At 40.3% G+C, this 17,040-nt stretch overlaps 1 protein-coding gene across 1 annotated transcript in view; it reads left to right on the top strand.

Moving 5' to 3' along the window:
* LOC138959333 (neural-cadherin-like) overlaps nucleotides 1-17,040 on the top strand; it is a 77,299-nt gene that overhangs the window by 25,471 nt on the left and 34,788 nt on the right. Inside the window, exons 10-15 of the mRNA XM_070330765.1 lie at nucleotides 1,338-1,631; nucleotides 5,154-5,306; nucleotides 6,832-7,050; nucleotides 7,593-7,793; nucleotides 9,422-9,608; nucleotides 14,736-14,882. Of these exons, the coding sequence (XP_070186866.1) occupies nucleotides 1,338-1,631; nucleotides 5,154-5,306; nucleotides 6,832-7,050; nucleotides 7,593-7,793; nucleotides 9,422-9,608; nucleotides 14,736-14,882 (1,201 nt within the window). The remainder of the gene's footprint in view (nucleotides 1-1,337; nucleotides 1,632-5,153; nucleotides 5,307-6,831; nucleotides 7,051-7,592; nucleotides 7,794-9,421; nucleotides 9,609-14,735; nucleotides 14,883-17,040) is intronic.

Raw genomic sequence — 17,040 nt, 5'->3', positions numbered from 1 at the left:
GTTCCATTTTACCGCAAGTATGACACATGTATGGAAAGTTCAGGAGTTCATCTTGTAATGGAGTGAATTGTATTTGATGCAGGAAGTGATAGAGTTTAGCAATCCTTATTTTGCTGGGTTTTGATCGTTAATCGGTCATTCATTCTGAGTAATTAATCATAATTATCTTTTGGTCTGGACTTCTAAAGTTATATCTTGTAACATGAGTTAAAAAGTATCTTTCACACTGGTTTTGTAGCAACAAACCGATTGCAAATGCATGCATTTTCCGTAAAGTTATCAGTTGTCAAAGTTTCTAAACAAACACAGATTTGGCTATCAGGCAGTGCCAGACGGCCCTTTTGGAAATTGCTGTGAGCCGCTTGCAGTGCAGTCCGCGCGAGCAGTATAAATAGCCTTCGGTACCGGCATAAAAAAGAGGAGTCAGGGAGAGAGTCATTCAGTCAGAAGCAGTTCATTGTTCGGCTCCACTGACTGAGGAGATGTAGTTGTTTGTATTGTATGTTGTGGCTTGTAGCCACCGGCTTCTGTCGGGTTGGCGAGAGGAGGAGGGAAGATAATATAGAGACAGAGAAATAAAGTTCGTCATGCCAGTATTACTGCTGTTGTTGTCACAATGTCATCTGTTGTGCTTGAGAGAGTGAGTCCAGAATGAGTCCGTAACACATCAAGAGAAGAGAAACAAAAGAACAACAGAACATTATTCCTTCTTTTCCGAACCTCTACACATACAAAGAATACCCATATCGCCACTGAACGAACACTTCCATTGGAATCCTAATTGGAAAGTTCACAACACATCAGGAATCACATCACTGAAGACATTGTTACACAGTCTGAGTGAAGCACATCTTACTGTACTCCGACACAAGATACGTCATTCCGCTTCCCGTTGTTTCATCTCTCCCAGCTGCAGACATTACCTAAAATCTAACTACTCTCATTTACAAAATACTATCATCCCACACCACAACATACACATCGGCTGGCATCAGTCGCTTATCGCTCTCTGACGTCACATCACCCTGGGAAAGGGTCAACCTCGACCCCTGCACTCGTACACAGGGATGACAGCATACGACCTCTCGCACAGCACAAGCGTCCATCTCTAAAAACAAAGTACTGATTAAACCTATGCAAATAGGTCAGTCAGCTCTTCCGCTAGACCGTTTCACAAATGATTTAGAGACTGCTCAGAAATAAGAGTGATTCCACGATCGCTCATGGGTACCGTACTTGTACGAAACCACTATGAAATTTACTCTTGACAACATCACAACATGTATGTATTCTCATTCTGCTGTTTAACTCTGTATTGATATTCTGTTTTTTACCAGGTGACGGTAAAAGGCAAGGACGGTGGCATCCCTTCGCTGGAAGGGTGGTGTACGTTCCGTGTGACCATCGATGACATCAACGACCATGCGCCAGTGTTTGACAGGGCTAAGTACGTGGCTAACATCACCGTGGAACACCCGATCACCAGCAACTTTGTGGCCATCCGGGCCTCTGATGCTGATGTTGGGAACAACGGTATCATTACCTACAGTCTCCTCAGTGATGGCGATGGAAAGTTCGGCATACTACCGGCGAACGGTTTCATCTACCTGACTCAACTCCTCACCCAGGCAGTAAGTGCTTGTTGTTTGTCTCGGGGGGGGGGGGGGGGGGCGGCGTATTACGGTGAAAGGGTTGGGGTTTTGTGTGTGTGAACGGGGAGGGAGGAGGGATGGGGTGGGGGAGTGGGAGAGGAAGGGAGGGGTAAGAAGGAACATAGAAGGTTGAATTGAAGCAGGAGGATGGCAGGTTTGGCAGATCGGCCTCAGTAAACCTAGTTCTTTTTTAACATTTAGAATGTAGAGCAGTATGATTGAGAACAAAGCATCTGTACCTGCTGAAAGTCTCCTTGAAGATCTGTGGTAAACAACAATGTTCGTGACATCAGGTTTTAAGCTTTAAGCTGTTTCAAGTCGGTATGTACACTAGTTGTGTTTTTATGGCCCTCAAACTGACTGCAATTTCGTTGTCAAATTCACCTTTGTTCAGACTGTCAGACCAGAAGTTATGGAAGTGACATCTTCAAACTGGAAGAGAAAACAACTGCAGATCTATAGTGTACTAGAGGAATACCCGCTTCGCCGGTTAGCCGGCTTCGCCGGGATGAAATACTTAGAGCCGTACGCCGGCTTTGCCGGGTCCGAACAATGGACCCGCCAAGCTTTGGTCCCTCCCAGATTCGTGGAATGGGAACATCACGAAAATGATTCAGTGGCCATAATGCCATTCCTGACCATATCGAGTCCCATCCTTGTCGACGAATGTAACCGTGTTAATCACCTTTGGAGGCGAACTCCACTCAAACAGGATTGAGCAATTTAGAGCTTATCTGTAAGCCCTTTTGAACTGTTATGGCTTTTCAAAGGAAGGCCAGTACATACAAATACACAAAAGCCGCCAGACCACATCACAAACAGAACTAAACAATCCCCAGGTGCTGCTCAAATAGAGAGAGACACACACACACACACACACACACACACACACACACACACACACACACACACACACACACACACACACACACACACACACACACACACAAACACAGAGAAGCCGTATCTATAGAGAGATAGATGACAGTGTATTTTTCGCGTGGCTATAAATTGATTCGACCTTTGCACTTTTACAGTGAGGATAATTTACGGGTCCAATTTACGTTCTGGACACTGCGGTGACCTTCTAAAAATAGTAACAGAACGCCGGGAATATCCGAAGATGCCCCCCTCATACTATAGTGCACCATACGAAGGAAGGGAGGTAAACGCTGAAAACATGGAGAAGATGAGAAGATAAGGAAGAGTTACTGGGAATGGTGAAATGAACACAAAAACCAAAATCAGTTCAGCGCTGCGCGCTGAGAGCACGTGTTGAAATATCTCATCGATGATACTGTGTCCGGGGTGTATATGTAGCTGAATACGGTGTCCAAATTTGAAAAAGATCCACCGAGAACTTTGGCTTTGGTGTGTCAGTATGGGGGCCCGGGTAGCTGAGGTGGAACCAAAATGTGTTCAGCGCGCACAAAATCGGTTCAGCGCTGCGCGCTGAGAGCACGTGTTGAAATATCTCATCGATCAGGTTGTGTCCGGGGTCTCTGTGAATAAGCCCACCAAATTTGAAGCAGATCCATCGAGAACTTTGGCCGTGCATCGCGAACTCACACACAGACACACACACAGACACACAGACACAAGTCGTATATATATATAGATAGATGCAGATCGTCCGTTCTTCTTGTAATGTCTTGATCCCGCTTTCGACAGAAATATTTGTAGTTATTTTACAAATGAAATGTTTTCTATAATAACAACACAATTATGCAATGTATGGAGACTTTTTTTTTGTAGTGATATATACACAAAGAAAAAAGCCAAGCACCCCCCTTCAATTTCGCAATGACTGATTTTTAAAGTTATGGTATGGAAACAGTAAGTTCAGGAGCTCGGTTTGACAAATGTTATCGACAAGAGCAACTCTTTGGAAATAACATCACACAAGAAAACTCCAGTTTTGATTGGTTTTAATCGTGATTTGGTACCTTGCCAAAAAGTGACGTTTTAACCCTAAAACAGTACCCCTGATAAGTATGGAGCTGCAAGCTGAAAAAGACAGGTTTAGGTAAATGTGTCATGAAAAAATGTAATTGAGAGTGCTCAGATGGCATACGCGATTCAAAAGTTCAATATCGAGTGAAACCCCCGCGTGCCCGGATGACGGCGTCAACCCTGCGTCTCATCCCTCCAGTCAAACGTCGGATCTGTTCACGGGTCACTTGCAACCACTCACGATGCAAAGCTGCCTCCAATTCACGTAATGTCTGCACAGGAGGCTGCAGAGCTTGTATACGACGCCCCAGGATGTCCCAAACATGCTCCAGCGGATTAAGATCTGGACTCATTGCCGGCCATGGGAGTGTTGTTACAGCGTTGTTCTGGAGGTAGTCCACTACTGCCCTGGATCGATGAGGCCTGGCGTTATCATCCATGTACACGGGTCTTGTGGCAAGTGGGTGGTTGTCAAAATGAGTAACGACAACAGGTTCCAGGACATGTCGCATATACTGATCACCCGTGAGGTTGCCACGTATGGTGACAAGGTCTAGCTTGCAGCCATGGGAAATGCAACCCCAAACCATGACTGACCCGCCACCGAATGGAACAGTTTGTCTGATGTTCCTGGGTGTATAGGCCGTGTTCCTGTGCCTCCATACCCTCAGTCGGCCGTCAGTGACATGGAGAAGGAATCTGCTTTCGTCCGACCAGTGGATCCTCCTCCACGTTCTCAGGTTCCATCTTTGCCGTGCCAGACACCATGCCAAGCGTCTTCTCTTGTGGTCATCTGTCAGTCGGGGACGCTTAATGACTCTTCGGGCTGCCATTCCTGCAGCTTTCAAGCGGTTTCGTACGGTCCTGGTTGACAGATGTCGATTTGGAAGCCATGCTCGTTTCAGGACGGTACTCGTTGAAAATGGCTCACGCCGAATTATTCGGAGAAGTGCTCGGTCTTCACGTTCTGACGTCACACGGGGTCGCCCTGACTGTGGACGGTCCTTCACAGCACCAGTCTGACGATGTTTGCGTACCAAACGGCTGATGACGGTGTAGTGGTAGCCAAGTTGACGACCAATCGCTTTGAAGGATGCTCCTGTAGCATGCATTCCTATAATCTGCCATCGGATCGCCTCTGATAATCGTCTTCTCGCCATATTCACAGAGAATGTTTGCTAATTGTCGTCGCCCAGTGTTAAATACAGAAATTTGCAGCGTGAGCATACTGCCTTTTTTAACATTCATGGGTTGCATGCTGCACGTGCTTCTCACAGGCAGTGGCGACACAATCTTGACGCGTGAACTTCCCAACCTTATTATGGAAACCCATGTATGTCATTACGAAGAAAAAAAATGGTAAAACAAATTTGACTCAACTATTATCACAAATTCATTCGGGGGGTGCTTGGCTTTTTTCTTTGTGTATATTTCCAAAACAACCTGTTTATTGTAATTAAAACATGGAGTAGGTTTATTTGTGGGCATTTTGTGTGCATCTGTCTGTGTTTCCCCAACATCTTGACCCATGCATTGTGATGTCTGCAGGACCAGAACGGGCAGTTTGTGCTGACAGCGATGGCCAAAGATGGCGGCAACCCTGCGCTGAACAGCACCTGTGTTGTAGAGGTCAACGTGAAGCCGGGGTCAACTAAGCCTCCTACCTGGGACCGGGACGACTACTCCAGCCAGACTTACAGCGTGAGTGTACCACACTGAAAACAGTCAGGGAAATACAAGACATATGTTGAACCTCATTTTTACATTTAGTCAAGTTTTGACTAAATGTTTTAACATAGAGGGGGAATCGAGACGAGGGTCGTGGTGTATGTATGTGTGTGTGTGTGTGTGTGTGTGTGTGTGTGTGTGTGTGTGTGTGTGTGTGTGTGTCTGTCTGTCTGTCTGTCTGTCTGTCTGTCTGTTTGTGCGTGCGTGTGTGTAGAGCGATTCAGACCAAACTACTGGACCGATCTTCATGAAATTTTACATGAGAGTTCCTGGGAATGATATCCCCGGACGTTTTTTTCTTTTTTTCGATAAATACCTTTGATGACGTCATATCCGGCTTTTTGTAAAAGTTGAGGCGGCACTGTCCCACCCTCATTTTTCAATCAAATTGATCGGTATTGCATTTCAGCTTGGTGGCTTACAAATTAATTGATGACTTTGATCATTTAAAAAAAAAAAAGATTTTTTATAAAGCGATCCAAATTTACGTTCATCTTATTCTGCATCATTTTCTGATTCCAAAAACATATAAATATGTTATATTTGGATTAAAAACAAGCTCTGAAAATTAAAAATATAAAAATTATGATCAAAATTAAATTTTCGAAATCAATTTAAAAAACTTTCATCTTATTCCTTGTCGGTTCCTGATTCCAAAAACATATAGATATGATATGTTTGGATTAAAAACACGCTCAGAAAGTTAAAACGAAGAGAGGTACAGAAAAGCGTGCTATCCTTCTCAGCGCAACTACTACCCCGCTCTTCTTGTCAATTTCACTGCCTTTGCCACGAGCGGTGGACTTACGATGCTACGAGTATACGGTCTTGCTGAAAAATTGCATTGCGTTCAGTTTCATTCTGTGAGTTCGACAGCTTGACTAAATGTTGTATTTTCGCCTTACGCGACTTGTTATTTCATTGACTTTATTATCCCAATGCGAAGAAATACCGATGGCCTCCTCCCAGTGGAAAGCTAGCAGCAACAAGAGTCGCGCTACCCAGGAGTGTGCGTGTTTATGTGTAATCAGCCACCTGCACTGACGTGCCACTGTGGTGACATGGGGATGGGACATGGATGCCATTTCTTAGACTGCACATAAAGTTGACTCATGTCTGTCCTCTACCAACTGAGCTACCCGGTCCCCCCTGAAACATCTTGGGGAAATAGGATTCTTGCTCTCTTTGCAGAGAAGAGGTCATGCGATTAGGAATTGTGTTGTCACAATCTGAATGTTTTGTAACAATTATTGTATGAATGACTCTATAACAAGATAGAAATAGAAGCAACTACTTCAGAGGATTTTGTTTTCTTATCAAATACACCTCCATGAAAAGTACCCTGTGTAGATCGGAAGAACCAATACTCCACCCAGTGGGACCACTTCAGTTACAGTGTTGGCTGTCCTGATTGCAAAAAATTGTTACTGGATTGCCCCTCTATAATGCACATACTATTGAATTTGAGAGGTGACCGAGACACGTTTTGTTTCTCCAGATAGATGAAGGTGTGACATATGGAACGCCAGTCATCGAGAACATGTCGTGTCAATCCAACATTGCTGACACTCGTGTGGAGTTCCAGCTTGACAGTGCCAACACTGATTTATTCTACATCGAGTCGCCCCCAGGCAACGGGAACATGGTGACCCTCTACGCCAGGGACGGCCTCGATTACCTAGCAAAGCCTCTGCATGAAGTCAGGATACGATGTGTGGTGAGTGTACTACCAGCAATGTTCTCAGGGCTGCATATTTTGTCTAGAATATACGAGAACACCGAACGCTTCTGGATTTCCATTGCCTGAATGCGCTAGAATATACATCGTGTGTTACAATACCCAGCTACAGCTTTTAAGTATTTCATAATTCATAATCAGTGAAGAATCTGTCAAAGTGTGATAAGCCGTCTTCAAGATGAAAATCAGCAGTCACTTTAGTCTGGGCTCTGCCTCTTTGCAACGCTTACAACAGTAATGATTTCTAGGCCCCCATGTGTCTATATATATATACTAAAAGCATGCTTAAATGGAACCTACGTTTTCAGTCCCCCCCCCTCCCCTCCCCCCTATGTTTAAGGCCTCCCCTCTGTTAAGAACTGACCCTCTCATATTGTTGATGCACAACCTGTGTATATCTATCTCCATTTTAAGGCTCCTTTCCTAGTGATACCTTATTTTCTCTGATGTTTAGATAGCATACTATCACTGTGCATGCATTGTTTCCAACCTATAAACAACTGTGTTGTTGTGTTGAACAGAACTATGGATCTGTTGTGTTGACAACGGCCGTCAACCCCAAGGTGCAGCTGATCGACATCAACAACAAAGGGCCAGAGTTCCAAGGACTCATCAATGACAATGGACGCTACTCAGCAGAAGTTCAGGAAAACAAGCCGTCCGGAACGATAGTAGCGACCATTGATGCAAGAGATGCAGATTCCACAAATCCCTTCAATGAGGTCAGTCAGAAGTGCATTAATTAGAAGTAGCTAACCATCATTACATACAGTCGACGCTCGGTGATACAATCGCCTATTAGGTTTTTCCAACAAGCTGACGTTTCTAAAAATAAAATGGATATTTCTGGAAAATCGTTCACTGGTTGTACATGTACTCGATTACGATACAACCGTTTGATACATTTGATCTTCAATACAGCCCTCAAACCTTTGGAATGAATTAAAATGAAAAAAATACAAGAAATGACGAGTTCACAAAATAAAAACAAGTCGCGTAAGGCGAAAATACAATATTTAGTCAAGTAGCTGTCGAACTCACAGAATGAAACTGAACGCAATGCCATTTTTCAGCAAGACCGTATACTCGTAGCATCGTCAGTCCACCGCTCATGGCAAAGGCAGTGAAATTGACAAGAAGAGCGGGGTAGTAGTTGCGCTAAGAAGGATAGCACGCTTTTCTGTACCTCTCTTTGTTTTAACTTTCTGAGCGTGTTTTTAATCCAAACATATCATATCTATATGTTTTTGGAATCAGGAACCGACAAGGAATAAGATGAAAATGTTTTTAAATTGATTTGGACAATTTAATTTTGATAATAATTTTTATATATTTAATTTTCAGAGCTTGTTTTTAATCCGAATATAACATATTTATATGTTTTTGGAATCAGCAAATGATGGAGAATAAGATAAACGTAAATTTGGATCGTTTTATAAATTTTTATTTTTTTTTACAATTTTCAGATTTTTAATGACCAAAGTCATTAATTAATTTTTAAGCCACCAAGCTGAAATGCAATACCGAAGTCCGGGCTTCGTCGAAGATTGCTTGACCAAAATTTCAACCAATTTGGTTGAAAAATGAGGGCGTGACAGTGCCGCCTCAACTTTCACGAAAAGCCGGATATGACGTCATCAAATACATTTATCAAAAAAAGGAAAAAAACGTTCGGGGATATCATACCCAGGAACTCTCATGTCAAATTTCATAAAGATCGGTCCAGTAGTTTGGTCTGAATCGCTCTACACGCACGCACACACGCACGCACACACCCACGCACACACATACACCACGACCCTCGTTTCGATTCCCCCTCTATGTTAAAACATTTAGTCAAAACTTGACTAAATGTAAAAAGGTGAACATTACAGAAAAAGTTTGAAAAATGATTTTGACTGTGAAGTGATTCGAACCCGTGACCGCCAAAGTTACGACTTTGGTTTCCGGCGTTCTACTGGTTGAACCAACCGGGCTCACTGTGATCAGGGTCAAAAGATATTTTTACTTTGAATTTTGGGTATATCAGTATCGACTCGTTGGTTTCCGATTTGTTCTGTTTGTATTTGTGTACTCTACGTTCTGTTGTTCTCACTGTTTGAGGTATAACTAGCCTTATGCTTCCGTTCACTTCGTATCAGTTTGGCCCATAGCACACTCAAGTAGCAATAATTTCAACAACAACAAAAGACAGAAGTCATAAAACAGATCTATGTTTACCGACATTATGAACAGAAAATAAAGAGAGAACAAACAAAGATGTTAAGCTGGAGGAAGTCTTAAAGTCAGGAGTCTTAACAGAGGGTCTTCCTTTATATCAGACCACTAGACTTTGACCTTCATGTTACAGTTGACCTTCAGCGTGACGGAGGGCTCAGAAAACTTCACTATTGAGACAGGGCAACAACCTAACACGGCGATCATCAGAACCAAACGTCCCTTTGACCGAGAGACGTTAAATCTTCATTTCGTCAAGGTCAAGGCTGAGGATGGTGCTCCTTCAACTCTGCCTAACGTCAGGCCTCGTCACAACTCAGGTAGCTTGACTTTAGTTTTCTCTTTGTGTGTTTGTGATAGTTTGTGTGTTTGTGGTAGTTTGTGTGTTTGTGATAGTTTGTGTGTTTGTGATAGTTTGTGTGTTTGTGATAGTTTGTGTGTTTGTGATAGTTTGTGTGTTTGTGATAGTTTGTGTGTTTGTGATAGTTTGTGTGTTTGTGATAGTTTGTGTGTTTGTGATAGTTTGTGTGTTTGTGATAGTGTGTGTGTGTGTGTGTGTGTGTGTGTGTGTGTGTGTGTGTGTGTCTGTCTGTCTGTCTGTCTGTCTGTCTGTCTGTCTGTCTGTCTGTCTGTCTGTCTGTGTCTGTGCAGGTATACCTCTGTGTCTGTGATACATGTATGCATGATTGTCCATGCGTGCACATGATAGTATGTGTCTACCTAGGTTCTTCACAGACATATGATTCTTTAAGACATGTGTCTGGTGTTGTATTGAGTGTTGATGTTCCAACGGTGATAGAGGGAGGCATCAGGGGAACTCGGTTCAAACTGATGTATTCTGCATGCTTGAAACGTACCAATGTTGGTCTTGTGATTTGAGTTTTTATAACTGTTCAAGTAAGATGTTTCAAGGGAATGAAGGGACGGATGGGGGGGGGGGGGGGGGGGGGTAGGTTAACTTGACATAAGCTGATGTTATCTGCATGCTTGAAATGTTGTATTGAAATATTAATAATAATATGAGTTATTTCTAATATGCTGACTGTTACCAAATGATATCAAGACATGTCGAGAAAAAAGATATCAAGCATGAGCATATGGTCAAAAAGCCATATGGGGCACTGAATTGGTAATAAATGTTGTTACTGTACAAGTAAGATGTTGCAATTATAAATGCAAAATGGAAAAGATTTTACCAACGTTTTGTAGATTTACAGTTAATTTGAAATTGAAATATGAAACCGAGGAATACGTAGCCAAAATAAATATGAATTATGTCAAGTTCATTACAAGTTGGATAATAGATAAACGTATTTTTGAAATGTAACATGCCAGGGGACGGTTTCACTTTTTTTTGGTGCCAAGTGTAAGGCCTAAGGACTGTTTTATTCCCAAAGATACATATATTATCTCCATGCTCCCTTCTCCTCTTTGACATAATGTGTTTTATTTGCTACCTCCGCTCTCTGTTCTTCAGTTCTCTCTTCCCCCCTTTCTCCAACCATGTCCCTCTCTCTCTCTCTCTCTCTCTCTCTCTCTCTCTCTCTCTCTCTCTCTTTCTCTCTCTCTCCTTCCCTCTCTCTCACTCACTCACTCACTCACTCACTCACTCTCTCTGTAAATAGTTTTTCTGCCTTTAAAAAAAAAAAAATTCTTTACTGTCATGCGTATCTTTTGTAATTGTTTTACGTTTGTGTATATAATATATGTATTTAAGATTAGAATAGTCCCTCTCTGGGCGAGGGCTGGGTTTTTTTATTTTTTATTTTTTTTTTGTTTTTTTGCCAAGCACATCATTGTGGGGCTTTTAATGAATAACATGCATCCGTCCACTCACAATATATTTTCTTTCATCCTTCAACATTTACCACTCAAAAAGTATATAGTATCAAAATTAATGAAAAACTTTTTTCTTACTTGTACCCTTAGACAATTTTCCTTGGTTGCCCCAAGATTGTGTTACTATTTGCTTAGACCATAGCTTTTTTTTTCTTTTTTTTTCTGTTGAAATATGTATTTAAAATGCATATCATTATAATTATACACACACAAAAAACACAGTATGACATCCACTATATACATCTTGGTGTAACTTTGGGTCCGTATCTAGAAATGAGAAGAGAAAGAGAAAAAAATAAAGGAAATAAGAATAGAAAAATAAAAGAGATAAAAAAGAGGAATAAAAGTCATAATTTTATATTTCTGATCTGCAATTGCTTTTCGAATAAAACAAAGAGAGGCATTGAAGCCTTTGTTTTTTTATAAATACTTATGCACATTTTAGCAACCAAAATTATACGGTTCAATTCTTTCAACAGAGTTGCTTGCATTTTTCGATTTTTAACACCAAACATAATTTCGTGCACTGTTAACTCTATTTGTTTATCCAGATGTACCCAAATATAAAATTCTATCTGTTTCCAAAACTCAATCACCACTGGGCAAAAGAGAAAAAAGTGTTCTATATAATCAACGCTATTACTACAATATGAACAGACATTGTCCTCCACAACTTTCATTTTACATAACATAATGTTTGTGGGATAAATATTGTGAAGTAATTTCCATTGTAATACACGCAACCTTGTTTCTTTAACCGATTCAAAACTAGTCAGCCAATCTTTCTTATCAATTTCATAATTAAATTTCCTCCTCCAAAAGCTAATTGCACAAGGTTCAACAACTTTCATCCTTACTAATTCTTTTCTAAACTGTTGTGCGCTATGTACTTTCTTACCACGATATAAGGGGATATCCATCAAATCAATTTCTTTCTTTCCGTGCATCGTCTTGTGCATTACATTCAGAACAACAGCACGAACCATGTTATATTCCAAAATTCTCCGTGGGGATTTTCCTAAAACATCACAAATGAACTGATAGGAAACAAATTCGTTTCTGTATAAAACATCATGTACGCTATTAAGACCCTTTCTCGCCCAATCTTCAAAATACAGTACATTTCCGGCATAAGCAAAACATTGGTTATTCCATAAAAGCGGATTAAATAAATTATTATCAATACATAAGCCTACGTTGTTATCAAGCCAGGTTTTCAAAACAATTTTCCAAAATTTGGATTTGACAAGTTCACTCCCCTTTAGTCTCCGAAAATTAACATTTGAATAAAAACATTCACAATTTGAGCCGTACATTGAAAACACTGACTTTGGAACACATTTCCACTTATCCGTGACTTTGCGGGATGTCAGTCTGACAGCCCATTGTAATAAAAATGATGCCTGCATGTGTTTCAAATCAATCATATTTAAACCACCATTTTCGACATCACTACACAATATTATCCTTTTAACCTTTTCAAATGCCTTTTTATTATTTTCTTTCTTTTTCCACAAAAATCTAAACAACAGTCTATTAACTTCTGCTAATACTTTATCAGGGATCACAAATGCCTGCATAAAATAAACAAATTGGGAGATCAAGAACGTTTTTATTACAATAATTTTACCCATGATACTCAAATTTCTTTTCTCCCATGCCGCAATCAAGCGCTTAACAGACGTAATTCGCTCTGTCCAATTTTCCTCAACGTCAGAGGCTGATATGTCATTACAAAAATAAATTCCCAAAATCTTTAATTTTTTCTTCCAATTGAAATCATAAAAGGTGTCTTGACAATGTTTTTGACTTCCTAGCCACATGGCTTCACATTTCGACAGATTCAACTTTAATCCGGAAACGTAGTAAAAAGAATCAAAAATCAATAAGGCATGTTTTAAATCCGTTTCGCTTTTCAAAAATAACGTTACATCGTCAGCATACAAAGCAATTTTTAACATATCATCCCAAAACCTATCATTTAAACAATTCAAATTCGGAATACCGTTAACATTCTTATTCTGCCTAATCTTAATGGCTACTAACTCAATTGCCAAAACAAAGGCTAAAGGCGAGAATGGACATCCCTGACGGATTCCAGACTCCACTGGAAAATACTCAGACAACCAGCCTGCATAATTAACACAACTCTTGGCATCTTTCATCAAAACTTCGACCCAAGTTACAAACTCCGGGCCAAAGCCAAATTTTTTAAAAACATTTATCATAGAGTCTTTTGAAATACAATCAAATGCATGAAACATGTCGATGGTGACCAAAAGACCTGGTTTATCTTGCACATTCATTTGATCTATGACGTCATCAATCAATCTTAACAAAGATGAAACTTGCCTCCCTTTAATATATCCAACCTGATCAGGATTAATCACATTATGTACAACTTTGTTCATGCGTAAAGCCAGACACTTCGCCAGTAATTTATAATCACTGTTTGTTAGCGAAATTGGACGCCAATTATTTAATTCATCTCTCGGAAGGTTTTTACCTTTATGAATTAACACAATGACAGCATTTCTTTGAGACGCAGACAAACTACCATTATCAAATGCTGCTGAGAAAGAACGTGATATAAATATACTCACTCGAGACCAAAATACTTTAATAAATTCAATTGTAATGCCATCAGAACCTGGGGAAGAACCATTTTTCATTTGTTTTAGTGCGTGCAACAGTTCATTAGCAGTTAGAGAGCCCTCGCAGCTGTTCTTATCTTCGTCGGAAAGAGAAGGAACGCTGCAGCCTTGCAAAAAATCGTCAACATTACCAACATTATCTACTATATCTATTTTCTTTGTATACAAATTCATAAAATACTTTTTTTGCACACTGTGTATTTGTTTTTGATCTGTACACACTCGCCCTTCATCATCTTTCACGCGATCCATAACCTTTGCATTTGCACGTGCTTTTTCCAAACTCAAGAAATATTTTGTGTTTTTCTCCCCTTCCTCGACCCATTTAGCGCGAGCTCTAACCTGAGCGGCTCGTGCCCTTTTTATTTCCATTAACTCGAGTTGCATTTTCACGTGTTCACGCTTTGCTTGGGTATCATTACAGTTAGGATTCTTACTCAAGTAAACGTCTAAATCATTCAGTTTATTACACAAATCTGCAACTTCATTTCTCCTTTGACACTGTTTATTTTTGCTATAATTAATGGTAAACTCTCTAATTTTAACTTTTAACATTTCCGGCGAGGGCTGGTTGAAAAGAAGCTCGTTTATATTGCTTATGCCACAACCCTCGTAAAATAAAATTTGATTTGATTTGATTTGATCTCTCTTTTCTGCACTCTCTCGTCCTTACTTTCAACCTCCGCCTCGTACTATTCTTGTACCTGATGCCTTGTTCCACATATTTGGAAGGAAGCATTGTTATTATGTAGAAATGATGATTTTTATTTTTTGTACGATGTATGTTAGGTTAATAAAATAAATAAAAATTAAAACAAAAACCATCACACACAAAAAGTGTTAAAAAAAAAGTAAGATGTTGCAAGGGCGATGGAGGGATAGATGGAGGGAAATTGACTTGAATCAATGCATTTAATCGGTCGGCTTTAAAATCTTGTTGACTTATACTTTCAGCTATTGTCACGGTGGAAGTGACAATAACGGATGTGAATGACAACCCTCCCTTCTTTAACCATACGCTTTACAACATCAGCGTGAGTGAATGTTACTACATCAACGAGCCCATCTTACCTGCAGTTTCTGTGTCCGATCCTGATGACTGTAAGTTACTTCTTGTGAATTTCTTATTTTTTTATCATAAAGTTGTCCTTATACATTGTGTTCCTATGACTATGTGTGTATGTGAGTGTTTTATGGGTGGGTGTATGTGAGTGTTTTATGGGGTGTGTATGTGAGTGTTTTATGGGGTGTGTATGTGAGTGTTTTATGGGGTGTGTATGTGAGTGTTTTATGGGGTGTGTATGTGAGTGTTTTATGGGGTGTGTATGTGAGTGTTTTATGGGGTGTGTATGTGAGTGTTTTATGGGTGTGTCAGTGTATGTGAGTGTTTTATGGGGTGTGTATGTGAGTGTTTTATGAGGTGTGTATGTGACAGACCTGTTTACTCTTACGATTTTGGCGTAATTTATTACGATTTTCTGCAAAAAATACGCCATTCCGCTATCCGTGTCAAAACTACGATTTTCGAAACGTCCAGGTTACGTTTTCCGTTTTCCGTCGCTGTCCGCTTCCGATCCAACATTTTAAAATCTTGTCCGTGTTCCGATCCGTAAATTTTAACCAACGCTCTGCCAACATGCAGAGAAGTCGAGAATCGAGTGCCTCGGAAAAAGAAGACAACCCCTCTGAGAAGAAACCTCCAACCAAGCAGAAATTTCGAAAAGAATACACCGAAAAGTGGACGTTTCTAGGACCTTCGTCGAAGGGTGCTCATCACGTCTACTGCAGATTGTGCTACAAGGATTTTGCGTGCTCGCACGGGGGGAAGGGGGGGGGGGGATGACTGCTTCAAGCATCACAAACATGCTGTCGGTCGTTCAACTGCCGATGGCACTGCCTAGAGAACTCAGCCGGACATTACAGGCTTTGTTTTACCAAAAAAGAAGACAGGGCCAGTGTCCGATCTGAAGCGGCAAGTTACTCGTGCAGAGGTGACAATAATGTGAGATGATCGCTGAACTCAACCTGCCTCTAACGACTGCAAACTCTCTTTCACAGGCTTTTCGTGGCATGTTCCGGGATTCCAAAATCGCCAATGGTGGGGTGCTAAGCTTACTTTTTAACCAGGTGTCCATTATAATAATTTATTATTTTTCTTTGTTTTCCACTTGACATGTCATGGCAGTCAGAAATATGGGCAGTGGTGTAAAGTAACTCATGACAGTGGCTTTGAGTTTGAAACAAGGACTTATTTTTGTCTTCTCAGTTCTCCTATAAGGTGTTGCTTTCAGTTATTCAGTTACTGAGAGGAACACTAAGGCCAAAAAAAAAAATTTGTCTGTTTAGGGTAACCCGACCGACCCTATCGATTTGGCGCCGACCCAAAAACTTTTTTTTGATTTAAAAAAAAAAAAAGAAAAAAAAAGAGGTAAAAATGCTAAAAAGAGACATTTGGCGTTTCTTTCTCTCCCTTTCTCTCTGTTTTATTTATACGTTAGTTTTGAAACATGTATTCATCAAATATAAGAAGTGAATGTTCAGCCAACATAGCATTTACACACACAAAAAAAAAAAAAAAAAAAAAAAAAAAAAACCTACCTATTTACCGACCCTACTTTTTTTGGTCATGTTACCCTAAACAGACAATTTTTTTTTTTTGGCCTAAATGATAAAAATGTTTTTAAATAAAAAAATAAAAATATTTTTTATTTTTTTTATTAATTCACATGTTTGGCATTGTTTTCTTCATGTGCTTTTGATGTGATCTTCTTTGAAATTATTATGACTACAAAAACTGACTGATGTGTTTTGTTTGTGAATGATGGATATATGTGCATGATTGCGTTTCGCAGACACAGTTGTCATGTGCGTTCTAATTGGCGACGAATGCTGGATGATTACTATTTTTGTGCCAGGATTACTATTTTTGGGGCTGAGCATTACTCCAAAACACTTATGGGGGTAAACAGGTCTGATGTGAGTGTTTTATGGGGTGTGTATGTGAGTGTTTTATGGGTGTGTGTATGTGAGTGTTTTATGGGTGTGTGTATGTGAGTGTTTTATGGGGTGTGTGTATGTGAGTGTTTTATGGGGTGTGTATGTGAGTGTGTTATGGGGGTGTGTATGTGAGTGTGTTATGGGTGTGTGTATGTGAGTGTTTTATGGGTGTGTGTATGTGAGTGTGTTATGGGTGTGTGTATGTGAGTGTTTTATGGGGTGTGTGTATGTGAGTGTTTTATGGGGTGTGTATGTGAGTGTT

This window comes from Littorina saxatilis, linkage group LG1 (assembly GCF_037325665.1).
Source record: "Littorina saxatilis isolate snail1 linkage group LG1, US_GU_Lsax_2.0, whole genome shotgun sequence".
In the NCBI taxonomy this organism is placed as follows: Eukaryota; Metazoa; Mollusca; class Gastropoda; order Littorinimorpha; family Littorinidae; genus Littorina; species Littorina saxatilis.
This window is presented reverse-complemented; position numbering and strand designations above follow the sequence as displayed.